Source organism: Carassius gibelio, chromosome A11 (assembly GCF_023724105.1).
Source record: "Carassius gibelio isolate Cgi1373 ecotype wild population from Czech Republic chromosome A11, carGib1.2-hapl.c, whole genome shotgun sequence".
Classification (NCBI taxonomy): Eukaryota; Metazoa; Chordata; class Actinopteri; order Cypriniformes; family Cyprinidae; genus Carassius; species Carassius gibelio.
In genome coordinates, this window is record NC_068381.1 from 12,201,385 (window position 1) to 12,221,746 (window position 20,362).

The following is a 20,362-nucleotide window of genomic DNA, read 5'->3' on the forward strand; positions in this document are numbered from 1 at the left end:
TTGTCTTTATCTTATTATGATACTACAACGAGATGTGCACATGCAACACGTCTAGTATCAGCTCGAAGCTGAGTGTCATGTGGTTAAAGCAGCTGACTGGACATCAAAGCTTAGGTACTGTGTTCAGGGGAGAGCTGCGCTCCTGTGGCGGGATCCAGTGGAGTGCTGCATGTCGGAGCCGGTCAGAAGATGCGGAGCTGATACAGAACTGGCTGTGGACCAGTGGGGCACATGCTAATCAACCGGTACAAATGAAACTGTCTGATAAGAGTTACAATGCTACGGCACGTAGCATTGTAACTGATAAAACACATGGACTGATAAAACACAGGCTGTGCTGGTATATGCATACACATGCGCAAACACAGCAGGCAGCCATTTGACTATGCAAAGACTGTGTAATGCATCACTGAATTTGGGGAGTCTTTTGACGCTTTTTAGTGAAAGTTATAGCACATAGTGCAAAGGAAGCAGACTTGAATGAGTCAGACTTGAACTTCCTGTTCCCACCTACCAAACACCCATTAGGCAGGCCGACGCCATGTAACACATTCAAAACAATAAGGAGAGCACATCAGGACAAAAAAAAAAAAAAAAAAAAAAAAAACTAAACTAAGAAAAACAGATCTGGGGATGTCTGTGTGATGCCAGGCATCATTAATAATCTCAGTGTTATTGGAGCTCTACAGAAGGCCATATCTCTGTTGTACCCGCTGTAACCCCTTGGCAAGAAGGGAGGATTTATTGTCGTTTGGGTCATGTTGAACAATGGGCTGCATCTGTTGCTCTGTTTTATCTCTGAAAGACTTATAAAAGAAGAAGCCCTTCTGCCTCAATGCCAGGAGGCAAGCATGGACTAGCCAGAGCTTCTAAACATTGTGATCGCTGTAGACTGGGAGTTTCCGATAACTTAGGATACAGAGGCCAGTTGCCATGACAGAGTTTACTGGCAAAACTTTGCGAAATGTTTAAATACTTGAATAAACTGTTCAGTATTTAACAACAAAAATGCATGTATATAAAGACAAAACAAAAAAGTCTAACACAAGTCATAAAAATTAAAAACATCAATTAACTTCAGAACAATATTTCAATTTTAGTTCAAATGAGTTTCATTTACTAGTTTTTGGTGGTCAAAAATTCACTTGGCTTTAGTGGTGCAGAACCACGGGTCAGGGTTAAGCTGGTTGGCAAATGTCTATGATTAATGTCTTGATTTTTGCAAGCAATATATAAACAACTAAATTTACACTTTCATTCTAAAGTACAAGTTTGCTGAAATGCTGAAAAAATTCGTAATATCTTTAAAAAATACTACTTTTCAACGGTAGTGTGTATAATACTTCAGGTGGGTCCTGCGTTAGTCAAGAACCTGCCATCGCGATGAAAAGGACTGCTAACAAGTATTACTTTGAGTATTATAGACGTCTATGGTGCAAAATGAATTGACTTTTTCACTTAACGGGACATTACCTTCCATGTTGCTGTGTTTCTCCTGAAATAGGCGAACATTCGTGTAAACCAGTTATAGATCTCGTTTAGAGTCAGCTGTCGGTCAGGGGTTTCCAGAATGGCCTGGTTGAATAAAGCCAAGAGAACGGAAGAGAGAAAGTGAGCAAGTGTCAAGAGGTGATTCAAATGGCTGCTATTAGTGAGACATTAGCTGATGGACTGTTTCCAGACGGCCAGGTAGTGCATTATGGATAGTGCTGAGCGTTTCAGCATGACTGACACTGAGCTAAGAGATGCGCATAAATCCTTAGTTACCAGCACACACCTTTGAACTTTGCTCAAGTGTACTGGAGCAAGAGCGCACAGTCCAGATCTCTACAGCACACACACACACACACACACACATACAGGCGGACTTACGTGTCGTATGAGGGAGGCGTAGGTGAATGGAGGCCTGACATCAGCGTTTTTGTAGAATTCACAATTCTGTGCAAGTTCTGTAACAGACGGACACAAAATCAGCCATAATTATTTCATACGTATTTCAGTGCTGTAGAAGTCGATTTGTAGAGTTATGATGAATTTGTATGGAGGGACACTCACCTGAAGCGATGGGGGTGCAGAACTTGTCGGAGTTGCGCCGACGGATGGGCCCGACTCCGTGCAGGCTGGAGGAGCTGATGACGGAGGGTCCCTGCCTCATGGGGGTGATGGGAGTTGCGGCAGAGGTGGGGGGATGAGGCAAGCCCTCAGGAAACCCCTCACTTTCTCTTTTTGACAGCGACACACTGGAGGCCAGGTTCAACTGTGAGGGAGGAAACATAATTGAAAACTTGTATACACTAAAAATGACCATTCAAAATGAGTTTGGGGTCGCTAGGATTTTATATATTTTAATATTGTAAAATATTATTACAATTTAAAATAATTGTTTTTCTTTTTTAATGTATTTCAAAATGTAATTTATTCCTGTGATGGCGAAGCTATTTTTCCCATTTTTTGAGTCACATGATTCTTTAGAAATCATTTTGATAAGCTGATTTGATGCTAAAAACAATTAAAAACAGTTGTGCTGCAACAAGCTGTGCTGTGAAAACCATGACACATTTATTTTAATTTTTTTATTTTTTCAGGATTCTTTGATAGGTTCAAAAGAACACAAATATTTTGTAGCATTATAAACGAGACATACTGTACACAACATCAAAATTCACTCAAAAAGTCTAAATATTTATTATCCAATTACAAGAAAGTTGTTATTACTTATAATAATAATTATTATTAATATTATTAAATATTTTAAAATACATATTCTAAATACAATATTTATAATATTATAATATGCAATATTTGAATGAATATCTTATTGTAAATAATATACAATAAATAATCACACCATATTTATAACCATATTTGTAGTTATATATATATATATATATATATATATATATATATATATATATATATATATATATATATATATATATATATATATATATATATATATATATAAAACATACATATATATGTTCGGAAAGAGTAAATATTGTATTGCATTTGATACATGATATTAAATGTTTACTTCTATTATCTTGTTTTTTCTGTTTACAAAAATATACATTAATATATCCATGCATAATACCATAAATAGCACAAAACCATGACAGCACAAAACATAAATGTTTTTCTCCCTCTATTTGGCACACATAATGCCTCAGCGCAGCCTTGATTCTAATTCACATCATCTTCATGGTGTACAGTAATCTCCAGCATTGCAATTACCAACCAGGAAATATAATCATCTTCAAATTGTCATTGGTCTCCTGCTGTGAGATACATCCTGCGATCCTTGCCAGCACATCCATGCCAAAAGCAGTTGGCACAGTGACTCCATTACAAGATGATCCCATTCACCCGGTGAAATTCAAACAAAGCACCCCGCAAATCATGTTTCTCAGACACAAGCGGGCGGGCGGGCGCGCGCACACAAACGAGGCTCCTCTGTGACACAGTGTCTGCAATTAAAGCCACACAAGAGGAGCAAAACAAAGCGATACATGGTAGGAGGGGGTAAAACAACAATCTGGCAACAAACAACGCTTGCGGTTACCCGCCATCATTGTGGCCCTGTTCTGCCCAATTAGCTTCGGCGTGCAAGGAGCACAAGGAAACAGCTTTCCCCATCGCTTAGGGAGTCTTTTTCAGGGTTGCTTGTTTTGCTCTAATTAAAACCATCATGTGCACGTGTGAGCAGCGAGAGATAGAGCGAGTGAGAGGAGGGGCGGGCGTAGCGGGGTTGAAGCTAATATGGCGAATTAAACAGCGCCAGCCCTCTATTCTCTCCATTCTCATTGCCACAGGAGCCAACCTGGCCCATCTCCAGTAATTAGGGGAGTAAAATGGTTTAACAGGTACTTAATTAACACTGGAGCCGTGCCAGTTTGCTGTGCCAACCACCCAGCGATCTTAATAGCGGTCAATGCCACACACGGGTTTGTGCTAATCTTCGCCCTAATGCTCACCCTTACCACTTAATGCTAATTCTTTCTCTTGATCACACTCACAATTATAATTCTGTCATTCTCTCTTTCCCTCGTTCTCGTCTAGGTTGCTCGGCCCGGCCCAGTCGCTGTTTCCCATTACCGTCTAATGGCAGCTGATCTGTAGAATTTGTCTCCAAACAGGAGACGCGGCCTACTTTCGCCCTCCGCCTTCATTTATATCCCCTCAAATTAAGACACTCCACTTCTAATTGACAATTAATTTCAACATCTTCGTATTTTAATAAGACTCCTCATCAATCTCAGCATGAAATATTCATTAGATTCCTAATAATTGCACAGGCAGCTGGTGGCTTGAGGGAGAAACGCATTGTGATGGCTGCGGATGATGAAGCATTGTGGAATATCTAGTAAGTCTAGGCCAAAACACTCACTTTCATTTATACTGTGGCATAAATACAAGCATCTTTAAGTACACAAACACTCCTCTAAAGTGAATTGGAGGAAAACAGACCAGCTGCTACGAAGAGAACTCGATCTATAAGAATCCATCATCACACTTGAGTTGAAGGTGCGTAATGGCTTGCTTGAATAAGTGATTCATTACTTTTGTAAAGCGCAAGGATAAGATTAACAGGTAAACGTATGAGTCTGTATTGAGACTACAGAGTTTAGCTGCTCTCTATGAATACAATCCAAGCAAACACACACACACACACACAGAGATAACGCCAGATAAGAAACCAGAACTTCCTCCGTTCTCCAACAGAGAGCGCTCTTTAGTGCCTCACACATTTGATTCATTGATCACACTGTGTGCCGAACAGTTACTTCTCATGCAAAAAATACAGAAAGACATGGGAGCAAAACAGAGGAAGTAAGAATGAGATGGTAGAAGTTGAAAGTTATAAACTTACAGGTTGGTTGAAAGGCTTTGGCTCTGATGGACGCATGTGCAGGTGGGTCATCATTGCCTGCAGACGCTCGCTCTCTTTGGCCAGCTAGAAAACACACACATATACACATATTTAATAATAATTAAAAAAGCTGTTTTCTTACATAAAACCAAATATGTAAAAGGTAAAATGTTTTTAATTTTCATTTTTCCAGCTATCACAACTATAAGTAAGCCATTTGTAGGTAAGTAAGCCATCCAACCAACCTACCTAACACAGCAATACCCTTATTGCTGATAAAACAATAAATGATCATATAAAAATGAAAAGAAAATATATTATACCAAAAATACTGTTACGATATTAATAAACTTATTATGCTAATGTAAAAACAAACAATCAAAGATTTATTGTGTAAAAATATCTATAAATTCAAAAATAGTACAATGCAATAATAATAAAAAAATGAAAATGAAACATTTTCTTAACTTTAAGTTTAAGTTATCTTCTTAATATCTAAAAATATTGTGTCTCATTTTCCTTAATTTATGTATGTTGTTTTGTACAGTTTTTCTGTACAGATGTATTTGTATAATGTCGTCATAGTGTGTGGGGCACTTGTGGGCGCCGTAGAGGGGAGGAAAGAGTGACTTTAGATATTCTGAGGATAATTTAGCATTCTGCCTGTTTACTGAGTCAGCTCACAGGGATGTTGACATGCTGTATCACAGCTCTTGATACCTCTGGGAGAAAACATCTCTCTCACCATTCTTCTTCCCCTCTCCCTCTTTCTCTCCATTGCTACGTCTCATTCAGAGACACTTGCCCTGTAACCACACTCGTCCTCGTTTGACTTTCTTATTGCCATTTAGAGGAAGAGTCCACTCTCTTAATCAGGGGGCGCCAAACTGCCTCAGAACACTCCAAGACTGGCACCATACACTAAAAAGCACTAAAAGTTGCTGGACATTGCTAGGTGATGCTAAGATTTCTGGGTGGTCAAATATGAGCCATGGCAATAATGATGGTGGCCTTAGCAAACGTCACTGCCTAATACCACATACTAACTAGTCTGTTTTTTTAATCAGATGTGATTGCTAAAAATCAACCTCAGGCTGTGATTAGACTGTTTTTGTGAAAGTGAAAGTGAAAGTGAAAGTGAAGTGACATTCAGCCAAGTATGGTGACCCATACTCAGAATTTGTGCTCTGCATTTAACCCATCCGAAATGCACACACACAGAGCAGTGAACACACACACACACTGTGAGCACACACCCGGAGCAGTGGGCAGCCATTTATGCTGCGGCGCCCGGGGAGCAGTTGGGGGTTCGATGCCTTGCTCAAGGGCACCTAAGTCGTGGTATTGAAGGTGGAGAGAGAGCTGTTCATGCACTACCCCCACCCACAATTCCGTCCGGCCCGAGACTAGAACCCACAACCCTTCGATTGGGAGTCCAACCCTCTAACCATTAGGCCACGACTTCCCCCATAATGTGTTGTGCTAGTGCTCTGTGGCTGTGCCCAGTGTTGCTAAAGTCATCCACAGATCTGGGCTGTTTATTCACCCATTAACTGATATGTGTGTTTAATGAGGGGCTGTGCCATGCTGGTCAGCCTGTAAATAAAAAGAGTGGAAAAACTGAGCTGGTATTCTGGGAGAGACGGCAGGTTGGCGAAGGGTCGATCTGGTTGGTCTGGGCTGGCACTGGGGCGGTGGGGGAGTCGGGGGCAGAGTAAGAGACAGGACGGAGGTAGACGTGAAAGGAAATCCTCTTGGACGTGGACTGACTCTCTTGTCACTTCTCATCACCCCTGCATCGATCTGGACACGTGTTTAAACGCTCTTTGCGGGCCACAAAGTGAGCTTGCTGCCTGCGTGCCTGGCAGGGCAGTGTTTTTTGAAAGAGCTTTGTTGTGAGGGGTTTATTTTTGGGAATGAGACGAGATGGAGGACGTGGAGGGGAGGTGGTGTGGAAAGAAAAGAGAAGCTGACCAATTACCAGGTCTGTCGGACCGGAAGTGATGATGAGAAGTTGTTCTGCCATGTAAAGCTGGAGGGTCTGAAGTGCCCGTCTCATTGTAAGCCAGTCCAGGAGACGTGTTTTTTGTAAGCGGTGTTGATTTACAGCACCAAAAGCAGAGGAATTTCACAGCTGCGGGCGCAGTAAGGTTAGTTGCCCTGCGTTTTACTTTGGCGTGTTTGAGAAGGGCGAGCAGCTCCCCCATAGCTAACAGTCTCTTCAATGCAACCTAATGTGCCTGACTGATGTCCTGTCAGTGTCTGCCAATCCTAACGGTCACTAGACACTCTTCTGACAGTCTCTACATCTAAACAAATTACTCACACGGACAATAAAACATCATCAACCTCATCAAATTTGACCAGGGGTTTATTATTTTTGCATCTTATTAAATGTATTATTTAGATTTTTTAATTATATAAATTTATTTATATTGTAAATTATTTATAATTCCATCCTTTTACGAGCTCCAGTTACGTCTCTATCAACTCACGTGGCATGCAATGGGCAGAAAATCATGCCAGCTGGTCAAGAGCGTGTTTTGTATGTGAATCACAGCATTGATACACCATATTGGTAAAAACACATTCGGGCCTTGATCCTCTAAAGTTGAGACTGATGACTCAATTCTGCAACATAATTACAAGGCCAAAACGTATACACTGAATGCACTCGCTTCGAATAAAGCACTTGGCAATGCATAAATGTAAATGAAAACGCAGGAAGAGAGGTAGTCAGGCAGCTTGGATATTGCGTTTGCAAGATTTCCAGAGAAATGTTGATTTTGCGTTTGTTCGAGCGTCCCACCTGTATCTCCAGCTGTTGAACGACCTGCATCTGGACCCTGCACTGGGCCGTACTGCGATCATCCAGGGCGTGTTCACTGTTCAGGTGCCTGAGAGAGAGAGAAAAACGCAAACATGTGATGACATATTCTGATACGCAGTCTACTAGATCAATCCGCGACCCTATCTAAACTCCCAGAGAGAGATCTGTAAGCATATTTGGACCATCTGCCACAAACTGTGTCGCTGACCTGCCTAATACAGTGCACACACACATACTGTGTCCCAGCCTTTTGGGATTGTCTCGCAGTTTGTGCCGTGTATGCTACAGTGTCAACACTACATGCCCGGGCGTCACGTCCTGACGACACACACACACACTTATATCCAAATACAAAGGTCACCGGTGCATCAGAGATTCAGTTGCAGGGTCAAACCATGACTTCACATAAACAAATAACCACATCAAAATACGAGCACAGATAACAGTTTTTTTTTTTTTTTCAGTTTGGAGAAGAAACATTTAATGGAATGCTCTCGGGATCACAACGGCCCTCTCAGAGGAAACCCCCAACAATAGTGGATTTCCATTCGAGAAAACACTTTTAACCAGGCGTATAAAAATCAATTTCCTCTCACTAGAAAATAAAAAAAATTTTAGGACATGAAAGATGTGGAAAGAGAGGTTTTCCGTCAAGGAGATCGTCATATGGTGTGTCATATAACTGTATTTTTGAGAAATAAAAAGTATTTGAATTTATTTCCACTCATTGAAAGAGATAAAAACAACATTAGACATGAATGTCTTTCTATATTAGGCCTGAATAAGTGTCCTAATGTCTCTGTTATTCAGTTGAAATGCAGCTGGAGTGGGATATTATTTTGGAAATGGTTTAGTTTTTTATCAGAAAGTGCCGCAGGCCATGAACTCTGAGTGGGAGTTAAAAAGGAGGGAAAAAAACACCTGGAGATGACTTCATTTGTTTTACTCATCAAACACAGCTTCAGATGGGTGAGCTCTGCCCTTAGTTATTCATGTTTTCTTTATGAGGCAATCCAAAACAAACCTGCAGAACACAACAAAACAAACAGATGATGCAGGGCTGAGAAACAAATGAGAACGCAAAATCAAACGAGAAAAGTAAGAACTTAAAGGGACGGTTTCAGAAAGGTCACAAAGATGGACTCTGGGGTCTGTAATTTGGGATAATTCCTTTACGCAATCTGTCTCATCCCACACATTGTATTTACAGCTTTCCCACACTTGAAATCACACAAATGATCCCCTGCACACATATAAACACAATTCTACAATCCATTAAACATCCCTATATCCAAAGATGATGTCATCAGGCATTTGCGCGATGATGTCATTCATCTCCCCAGGTGTGTAGGAGCCCCTCCCACCTTCTAACCTCACACCTGGTGAGCTTTAATGACTCCGAGGTCAGGGGTCAGAGGAGCACATTATAGAAGATATAAGTAGAATATCCACAATGCTCCCTTTCTAGAGGAGTTGTAAAGCAAAATCTTCCAGAGGAATACTTTATTTATTTCTTTAAGACTAAAAAATAGAATCTAGGGATGCACAATATACCGGTACCATACTGGCTATATTAGACTTTTTATTTGAAAGTTAGATTAGATTAGATATTTCATCTTTGAAAATATTAATAATTTAATAACACTAATAAATGCAATCATTAATCTCAAAATGAGTATGCATAAATTCACTTGTAGCATTTAAATCGCATGGTTTTAGGTTTTAGTTTTATATTTATTTAGGAGAAAAAAAATTAATATCAGCCAATTCTCAGTTATTAGCCAATCCTCAGTTTAGCTTATCAGCTGTAATTTTAATATTGGTGCAGTCAATCTCATCTGATACCTTTATTTGTGAGGGAATTCCAGAATTTTTAAGCGAGCTCCTCATTGTCGTGAGCAGCCCAGTGTGATTTGGTCCCACGCGGCGGGAGAGCGACAAACGGAAGTGTGTGAGCAGCAGAATCTTAACCGTCGCAATACACTCAGCCTCATGATCCTGGCCTGCTTTATCTCCACAACACCGGCCACATGCCACAACCGTTTTGAGTGTCCGACTGAAGGAAAAGAGGGGTGCGCATTTGCTCTCTCATGAGAAATTAAACAAAAAGAATGATGTCACCCACTCGACTAATCCAGGCGCAGATAGACATTTTTTCCCCGCAAGCACATGATGATAATAACAAAAACATGATCTCATCTTACTCTCCCTCTGCCCCTCTGCACCCCGTCTCTCTTTTTCTGAATAAAGGAACAGACCACAAGTTTTATGGCTTATAATAAACAGTAGCAGCGTTTTTCCGAGAGACCCGACAATGAAGCAGTGTTTACTCCCTGCACCCCGACAGGGATTTGAGGAGCATTTACAACGGTCACAAAAAAAAAGTCACAAGCCAGCCCGACAAAGGGCTTGAGTACTCTACCACATTTCGCCCTGGCATGCCAGAGAAAACTGAACATCATTAAAGAGCTCAGACTGAGAGTGAAAATTTAATTTAAAAGTGAATGAGCGTTTTATCACTCTCACACTACTACTGTAGCCAAAACAAAAGAGAAAACAGGAGAGAGATTTCATCTGGGGATGAAAAGTTTTCAGCATTTCTTGCACTGATTTCCGTGAAAAGGATTTGTAAAAATTCTAAAATGGTGTTAAAAAGTGCTGAGAGTATTACACTCTTAGTAGTTCATACCGGACATGTTTTTTGTGTTAAATTGCACTTCTTTTTAATAGTTATTCTAATTAACATTTGCTAGATGGATATTTTAGACCATTGACCATGTCTCGCTGCTTCTGTGTCTCATGCATGAGTACCACAAGATACAAAGTGCCTAACCCTAAGAAGTTCACTTTTGACATGCATGCCAACACATCAAGGTTAATTTCAAAACACTGGACCAATCAAAAGAGGCGAGGGGAAACTATTGCGTGATGATCAAATACATCCATCTACTATGTGTTTAGATAGACCAAACATTTTAAAAAAGCACACATTCTGTGTGAACGTCCCCTTATTGGAAGCTGAAAGCTTTATTAAATTACCCAAACTGAACATGCATGGGGCAAGGGCAATGTGTAGAGCTTTGTGAATGGCGGGCGCTTGTTCAGCGGGCACCGATTCCATGTGGGCCTCATTTCCTTCTATGAGTGGCAGGCTGCCAGATGGGGCTATAGAACAGACAAAAAGAACAGAAGGAGAGAGAGAGAGACTCCTCTCTTCCTGTCTTTAGCGATGACTAAAGTGTTCTGACTCGGCCATGGTGCACGGCACTGAGGGCAATCTCTGTCACCCCCTCCCTTCTTATCTCGCGTCCTCTCCCCCCTTCTCCGCTTGCCCCGAGGCTATGTGAAATGAGATACCGTGCAACCAAACAACAGCTTTACTCTTAAAACTTTCCCAGACTCTCCGGCTCTTTGATGTGCATGTCAGCAACCATCATACATGCTTCCCGCTCCCTCCCGCGTGCACCGAACGCTCTTCTCCCCCGTCATCTCTCGAAGGAAATTTACATACACATCTTTCCGGCCTGTCAATACAGCAGTCCCCTCGAGGAAGCACAGCTCTGGAGTCAAAAGACAATGTGAGGGCCGAACATCTCGTCAAAGGAAATAAACACACAGGGATGTGACCGCCACTCATTAACGGACAAGAACTCCCGGCTACTGTAAGAGACATCGTTGACTTGCCAGAAATCAAAGGAGGTGTTTTGAGAGAGAGAAAATAAACAGTAGAGAGAACGTGCATTGCGAAGTTTGGAGTCCGCTGGGACAATGGCAGCAGTAACAGTCTGGCTCGCACCCCTGTGACAGGCGGACATGTCAGGACTTTCCACTGTGAAGTCTCATTATTTTAACACACAGAGACAATTGGTCTGTTTACATCGCCTTCCCTGTCTGATCTCTTCCTCTCTTTATCTCCTCTCGGCCCCCCAGCGTCCCTAAAGACCCCAAACTGGCAAACACAAGCGCAAAGAAAAGAGATGGTGAGAAGAAAGGAGATTGGGAAATGGGAGATAGAGGAGGGGAGGGAGCCTCCTTTTGATGTCTTTGCTTGTATCCAAGAAACAAAAGCTTCTAATTGTAAATGAGCTAATTAAGTAAACCACTAACGAAGCGTGAAAACAATTTGCTTGACCCAGCAGTGAAGCGCTCAGGGATGGAGAGGCGGAATTATGGGAGCAGGGAGTTAATCGGCCTCTGACAGCATCGAAGAGCTGTGGGCAGCTACCTGATCAGACACACACACACACACACACACACAACAGGTCAACAGGAAGAGTACAGAACATCTGTCTATATGGTAACTTTCAGGGTATGTGTGAACTAGCTTCCTGTGCACAAGTATTTTTATGCTTTTGGGAAAAAAAGTCCATACAGCTCAATTATTGAGTTATTGCACACTGCCATAGTATGAATTCAGAGATTAACAGACCCAAAAGGTATGAAAAGTCAGTTTACCTTTAGTGCATCAACTTGTAGTTTAAGTAATACTTTAGTAACTAATACTAATACTGTAGTATTAGTAGTTTGGGACCTGCTTTGTAGCAAGTGTGATGAAAAAAAGAGATTATGCTCACCAATACTGCATTTGTTTGATCAATCTATAATATTGTGAAATGTTTTACATTTAAAATAATTTCAACAAAGCTGAATTTATTGAGAAGCCATTACTCCAGTCTTCAGTGCCATAATATGATCTTTCAGAAAGTTTTTCTAACAACAGGATTTTAGGATTCTTTGATGAATCTAAAAGGTTTGTCCATCCATTTAACTTTGGACAAATTACTTTGATTGTGTTCAGTGACTGAAATACCTGTCTATCAAGTGTTAGCTCTCTTTTTTCCATACACCAGTACAGTCCCACAGCATTGGAGAATGTCTCACGCTCTCTCCAGCAATAACCTTGCACCCCCCATCTCCCTGTGGAATTCATTCGTCTCTTGTCTGTTCAAACATCACACCTGAACACGGTTGTCAGTCGCCTGGCTTTCTTATTGCCTTTCCTCTCATCCCCACACTCACTTCAGCACAAGAGAAGGCCTTTCGTTTACAAGTGATCTGCCAGCTCATCGGAAAAAGGATGAATGCACACTGAGGTAGGGTAACGTTAACAGCCAGAGACTTGTTCTGTGGGACGCAGCAGGCAATGATGAATGCTTTGTTGCTCGGGGCGGAGGTTTATGCAAGTTACGAGCTTTGACATGAATTTAGCGTGAAGTGGATTTGATGGACAGCTGTCACTCACTTGATGAATTGGCCCATGTCCTCGCAAAGCGCTTCACAGCCAGGCCACTTGCACTCGCCGTGTCCGTAGAGTGGGTGGGAGGCCGTGTGTTCCTCGTGGGTTGAGCTGAAAGTGTCAAAAAAAATCTAGTTAGTCAAACTATAAATGGTTACATCACACTAAACCTTGACATACTGTAAGTGGTAGGAGAGTTTAGATATTATATATATATATATATACAGTACAGACCAAAAGTTTGGACACAGCTTCTCATTCAAAGAGTTTTCTTTATTTTCATTTATTTTCTTTATTTCCTTCTTTATTTGACCAAGAAGGAGAGTGATGGGGTGCTGCGCCAGATGACCTGGCCTCCACAGTCACCGGACCTGAACCCAATCGAGATGGTTTAGGGGTGAGCTGGACCGCAGACTGAAGGCAAAAGGGCCAACAAGTGCTAAGCATCTCTCGGGGAACTCCTTCAAGACTGTTGGAAGACCATTTCAGGTGACTACCTCTTGAAGCTCATCAAGAGAATGCCAAGAGTGTGCAAAGCAGTAATCAAAGCAAAAGGTGGCTACTTTGAAGAACCTAGAATATGACATATTTTCAGTCATTTCACACTTTTTTGTTATGTATATAATTCCACATGGTTTTAATGCCTTTAGTGTGAAACTACAAATTTCGTAGTCATGAAAAAAAAAAAAAAAAACTCTTTGAATGAGAAGGTGTGTCCAAACTTTTGGTCTGTACTATATATATTTAACATCTAAACACCAGCTTGCTTAATCATAACAACCCATTGGTGTCAAGATTTTATTGCAATTTTTTTCAGGCAGTCAGCATGGTAGCCTCACACACATGTGACCAATACAAAGCAATGAAGCAATGGAAACAGTCTGAAACATTTCCTGTCTGGGAAAGCCGATAGTTTTGAGCCAGTCTTCCACAAGGCTTTGAGCAAATGCAGTTCGAGAGGACCTGGCAAATGTAAAAAACGACAGCTTTTCCATAATAGTGACTGACAGGCTTCCAATAGTAAGTGCATGTCATTGTATTAGCATCCTGCGCTACGAAGCAGGTTTAAATGTCCTCAGATGCGGCCAGGAACAACGAGCCGCCATCTAATTATGAATGAAAGTGGATGAACTTCAGATGTTTCTCAGTAACGGCAGGAGTACGGTTAAGGTGGCTGCTGATGTGCTGACAGGGCCTACTGGTGGGGCCTGGGGATAAATGCTACGGTCTTGTTTCGTTTGAGATACAGCCGCTGTGTGCTCTGTGGCCGAGAAGTCTGGATCGGATCTCTCTGGCCTAGCTTCTGTAGAGACCCATAACGGATCAGCCTCGAACCCACGCCAGCAGTCTCATCCAGCAATTTTTCATTTCGGGCCTGGCCAGCCGCCACGGTCTAGCATGTAGCTTGTTTTTTTGTTTTTTTGTTGAGTGCAGGGACCACAAAATCCTTCGTCATGTGTCTGACTGCTGCTAAGCATAGGCAGGGGGCTAAAGGGGGTGGGGGGCGGGATGCGTGGCTTGTGGAAGGTCTGGGGAACTCTTCCCAATTCCACATCAGAGTACTGCTTAATATAAAGCAGCTTGCTAGCAGATGAGGCCCTCCTGATGCGGCGTGCACACACACTCTCCCTCCTCCTCTTCATCAGATGTGCTGGCAGTGGACGGCCCACGCAATTCAGAAGCTGCTTGAGCGCTAGACATTACAAACTACTGGCAACCACACTGTCCACATGTGCCATGTATTAGCCTCACCGCACAGTTTTTCTTCCCTTTTGAGTTGCGTGTGTGTGTGTGTGTTTGTGTGGAAATGTGCTAGGCTAGGAGAGCAGTGTTAGAAGAAAACATGATGGATAGCGCGCTGTACTTTCTGTTTAGCAATGTCCGCGTAGCATGACAGGGTGGGGTGTGTGTTAGTGCTGCTGGTGTGTGTGGGTGTATGTAGCTGTAGTTTTGAGGCCCCACCAGTGCAAAAATGGCCATATTACATAAAAAGATCCACAGAACTGCTGCAAACGACACACTGCAGCACCATATAAGCGAATCTCAAAAGTTTGATTAAAAACTTGATCAAAAAACTAAAATGTTGATTAAAAGCGTTTTTGCTGGAGCTTTTATTTATATAGTTATGCACACTATTAATATATAAACTATATAATAAAAAAAAAAGCTAAATAAACTAATTACAAAAATATTAAATGTTCAAAAAAGGTACAATAATACAATAATAATAATACAACAATACAATAAAAATAATACAATTTTAGATTCATGCTGATAAATAAATATTAAATTTTTATCAAATCATCTGCAGTTGGAAGGCAGACAGTAAAATATGTACACTGGTTGCAACTACAATTTACAACTGACAGTATAGTAAGCAAACAAACAAGTGCTAAAGCATTGCTAATGTAACATTTATTAGTCCGACAATTCTTTTATTTATTCTTAATTTGCATATTAAAATTAACACATTTTTCAAATGCACATAATTAGGGATGCACGATAATATCGGCACAACATCGGTATCGGGCGATAAAAGCTTAAAATGACCATTATCGGTATCGGCCGATATGAATATTTCTGCCGATGAGCCAAACCGATATTCTCCAAGTGAAATAATTGACCTGTTTTTCAGATGTGAATGTCTGTCTACATTTGTAAAATAATAAATTTATGGTAGAATCAGTACAGAAGAGATACATGGATTTCTCTTCAGTAAAATTAAAGTTTAAATATATCAGTATATATTTGTAAATATATCAGTATATATTTGTATATATATCGATATCGGTATCGGCATCGGCCAAAATTATTTAGAAAATATCGGCATATCGAATATCGGCCAAAATCCAATATCGTGCATCCCTACACATAATGTAAGAGTGTCTTTGTGTGTATGTATAGAGTGGGTCAGCTCTGTGTAGTAGGTTTGATAAACTACCCTCATATAAGAACAATGGCAGTCTAAGTTACGTCCTCATTTAGATGGATAGGTAACCCTGTGTGTATATACATAAAGTACATGCGTGTGTTACTCACTGAGTGCTCTGCAGGGAAGTGCCTTTGGAATAAGGCATGAGATGCTCGTCACTGGACTCCTTGGTGAAGGACGAGATCCACTCAAAGAGTCTTGCTCTTAAAAATGGAAAGAATGTATGAGTACACCACAGTAGGTCTCACACAGCTGCTCACCTCTCATTTAGATTATCACAGAACCTTTCCACCCACTCCACACACACACATATATATTATATATATAACATTTATTTCTCACTTTTGCAATTATTTTTGATTTTTGATTAATCATACCATTGACACACTATAAAAAAATCATCAGGTAGACAATAAAGAATGCCTGTGCATTTTCCACTGACCTGTCTCTCTTTGGAGTGTGAACAGAGTTCTGTCCATTTGGCAAAGGATGATGGGGAATTTGAGGTGAGACCTTGGAGGCTGAATATGAGGTAGTGTTGGAGCTGTTGGTGGTCAGGTCGAGGCCCTCGTGTTTCATGGCCTCCTCTGTGCTCTGAACACAGGCCACATCCTTCCACAACTGCTGCAGGTCCGTGGGACACATGGCTGTGATGGACAGAAAGCAAGCAAGAGATCCAAAATCATTATTTATTACCATTAATCATGAAGTACTTAGACAGAAAAGTGAAACTACCACTTAAACTGTAAATGCTATAATCTACAATCTCCATTGAAACACAAACACAAAAAGGTGCTTTAAAAGCCCTGAGTCAACAACAGGTGCCATATGATGAAACCTTTTCTAGGCAGAGAGTTTTTCAGTATGTTTATTAGTTTTTCTCATCTTTGTTGTGCTGAAGACTATAAGCCCAGTGTTGAATGATGAGAGCTCCTTCGGAAAGCATCCAAACCTACATATCTCCTTATCACACCTCCAAAGCCCCCCTCCACCTCACCACATCTTGAACGGTGGCCAGCTGGCAGTGCATCCAGCCCCAGAGATCACAAAGCCTGGCAGTGCGCTGACATTAGTGTGGCAAGCCATAAAACACCAGGCGCACACCGTGTCACACTTCCTTACGGGAGGGGGGGGCATGCCAGTGGAACTTGTTAAGTTCACAGGACAGCAGAAGGAGGGACCCATCCAAATTTAAGGAAGCAAATGACTAATTTCAGCATGTTTTTGTCATATTTCAACATCTCCAGAAATCCCCATCGCTACCTCCATTTGTAATTATCACTGTCCCGACCGGCACTGCAGCTCACTGGGTGAATTAATCTTGGCGAGATGCACTCTTGGCATTTTTTTTTTCCTTAAACTTGCTGAATTCGGGATTGTTTTTGTCTCTTAGAAAGGCAGAGGGGGTCTAGGTTGGGAGGGAGATTTGAGAGTGTAAAAAAGAAGAAGAAGAAGGGGGGCCACCCAAGCTCGTCTGGCGCACACTGTTCCCGAAAAGCCACTGCCTGCTATGCTATCTCACATGGCAAAGACTTAATAGTAATCTAAATATTATGTCTGGTCCGTCCGCATTCTTGTCCCAGACCCCGCCAAAACAAAACTCCTCGCCTGGCCTGGCTCTCTTCATCACCCCCCCCCCCTCTTCCCAGCAGGCCTGGGGCCAAGGAAATGATGTATGGCCACACTTGCAGCTACAGGCTGTTGTTCACTAGTCACAGACAACCTGACAGAGCACTAAAGAACCATGGATGTATTTTAACCCTGCAAATAACCGAGCCAGCCCGGTGGCATGGCGCTGTTGCTGTGGACAGAGGGAGGGAGGTGATTTCTGCCAGTTTCTACTTTTGTGAAAGAGCAGACAGAATATAGGAAGTGGAAGGGAGGACACAGGGTGGAGATGGAGCGGTTTACCTACAGTGAAGTGTTTTTGTATCTCATTTTCTTCCAAACACACACACAGTCGCACACAGACAGAGCCAGGTGAGGCGTTTCCCCTGTGGTTGGCCACATAGTCTCTATTTCTCTCTCACACACACCTCACAGAAAACATTGAAGCCAACCTCAGCTTTACATACAAGAGTGTGTTCCTGAAATTGAGATCAATTTAGCATTTGGTATTTGGTTTATTGAAGCTGATGTGTCATGACGTTAAAACTTTACTTAATGTTCAGAGACTATGAGTAAACCATTGTTAGGTCGATTTCTCTCACGTGCATAAACAATGTGGTGTTTTCAAAATATTACTCTGTTAGTAGGAGCAGGCTAGCATAGCAACACTGACTCAGCCAATGATGTGAGTTTGGGACGGGGCTACCTGTTTACTTGACCAATGACAGGCGAGTGTTAGGGAAACCTGCTTGGAAACAGACATTATTTTTGAATTTCTTTTTGATGCAGCATAAGTTTAAAGAAGCTCAAGTAAGACTTTTTTTAGTCACTATTTTTTTAATATTTTTTTTTACCTGTTAATTGTAATGTATGTAATTTTTATATATATTATCTTATATATAATATTACTGACCCCAAACTTTTGAATGGTAATATATAAAACGTAAGCATTTATTATACTGTTTTACCGCAGCTCATACTACATTACATTGTCTGATTACCATCTAAAAGTATAAATCTTCATAAGTGGATGGCCATTGAGACTGCTCACAAGGCAACATAACGAATGTCTGCTCCCTCTTCTAGCTCCATACATCACAAATTCTGATAAAAAAAAAATAAACATAAAATTGAAGAAAAGTTTGGCATGGTGATCACAAAGCATAAAGCTGAGTCAGACAGACTATAACTGTTAAGTGAGTATTACAAAGAACCAAAAGTCATCCCGACTAGCAGTCTGTCGAATGCATTAAGTCACTTGGGTTTGAAACTCTAGCCTTTCTGAGAGAATGGCTGGACACGCCAAACAAACACGAAAACATCAACAACAACAGTTGGCGCCACCCATGGATCAGAGAACAAATCCTTTTTAGTGGCAGCTACGGCCAAGCATGACTAGCCAGAAGAATGCACATGGTTGGCTGGCCAGTCATAATGGAGGGCTTCTTTTCAGAGAGGGATTGTGGGGAAATTCCGTGTTTCTGCTCTGTTGCAGGATTTGTTGAAGGGATTCCAAGAGCCCAGAGTTTATTGTTCATCAGACCCATTGAAACAATGACATAAGCAATGGGGGTGGGGTGGGTGTGAGGGTCTACGCCAGAAAGATGCCAAAGCCAAAAGTTTACAGCTGTCGTGAAAAATTATTTTCATCAATCTGCGAACCTTCCTCTGCCTTGCTCCTTGCTCTTTCCCATTCTTTTTTTTTTCCACCAGACTACTCTTCTAAAAGCAGCCGTGTGCATGTGTGTGTGTGTGGTAGGCCCACTCAGGATTCTGGATCTTGAGTCTATGTTTTCTTAAGACTGAAATAATCAGAGATGTCAAGAGCAATGGGTGAGAATGAGAGTCAAGCACTCTAATAAAAGACTGGGATCATTTTGGAGGCCCTATCGGCAAGAGTGGCAGGGATTTTGGCATGGAAACTTGAGTCGGCTCCCTGTTTGTTCTGTCCTGTTGAAGCTCTTGTAATGTTACGACCGCTGTGGAACCTGTAAAAGTTGATGCGTCTAATTTTGGTGGACAGAGGCCAGCTTGCAGTCGAAATCCATTTTTGGTAGGGCCCTTTGACAAAACAAGGAAAACTAAATAAAAAATAAAAAAACATTCAAAAATGATCCGAAACCTCCATTTCCTTCTGTAGGATAAGTGCATCTGGAGCATGTAAAACTCATGGGCGCACACACATAAGCCCCCTCCTAGCCTGCGCACAAAGCCTGGTGAATTTTGTGGCATATTTTACCTATTATCCAAATGACTGCCTTCCACAAACCAACAATCAAGCTTTGCTTTTATCTCTTTATGAGCTGATTAAGTTAACAAGCTTCACATGTGGGTCCATGGACATGGCTGTAGTTAGTCTCCAGGGGGCTCCATCCCGCTCTAATAGATTGAGATGATAGCTCACTGCCAAATTTTGGATGAAGGCGAATGAGGGATTCATTTTACAGCCAGCTTTATTAGCATTAAACGTTGTGCGTGTAGTAGCGGGGTAATCTGAGAATGAGCATTAGAGTGTGTGTGTGTTTGTGTGTGTGGTTAGGGCTGACTAAGGAAGAATAAGTGGGCGGCGAACACAGGTCTGGCTTCAGGCTGAGACCGCCATCTGGTCCTGAGCTATGGGTATGAACACAGATGCTGCATTTATTTAGCACGCTGCATTTCCTCCAGAGCTCCACTTTCCTTTAATAGGCATCTCGAAAGGAGTGTGGTGTTTTTCTGGCTGTTGAGGACAAGAGGAGAGCTGTGAAAGAGACAGACCACCGGGTTGAGAGGCCTGCGGTTGTAGCACCTCACCCTGGGGCTCGGCGGAGTCACATGTTTGTGGTCAATACTGACCAGCTAAAAGACCTAGGGAAGAGTTTTGTACCTTTAAAGATATACATTAAT

The 20,362-nt window shown here is 41.6% G+C and overlaps 1 protein-coding gene across 1 annotated transcript in view; it reads right to left on the minus strand.

The window, feature by feature from the left end:
• Window positions 1-20,362, minus strand: part of LOC128022380 (forkhead box protein P4) — a 118,332-nt gene that overhangs the window by 12,512 nt on the left and 85,458 nt on the right. The window contains exons 7-14 of the mRNA XM_052609876.1: window positions 16,311-16,515; window positions 15,976-16,071; window positions 12,943-13,047; window positions 7,680-7,767; window positions 4,871-4,954; window positions 2,056-2,257; window positions 1,873-1,949; window positions 1,474-1,575 (exon numbers count right to left, since the gene is read on the minus strand). Coding sequence (XP_052465836.1) covers window positions 1,474-1,575; window positions 1,873-1,949; window positions 2,056-2,257; window positions 4,871-4,954; window positions 7,680-7,767; window positions 12,943-13,047; window positions 15,976-16,071; window positions 16,311-16,515 — 959 coding nt within the window. The remainder of the gene's footprint in view (window positions 1-1,473; window positions 1,576-1,872; window positions 1,950-2,055; window positions 2,258-4,870; window positions 4,955-7,679; window positions 7,768-12,942; window positions 13,048-15,975; window positions 16,072-16,310; window positions 16,516-20,362) is intronic.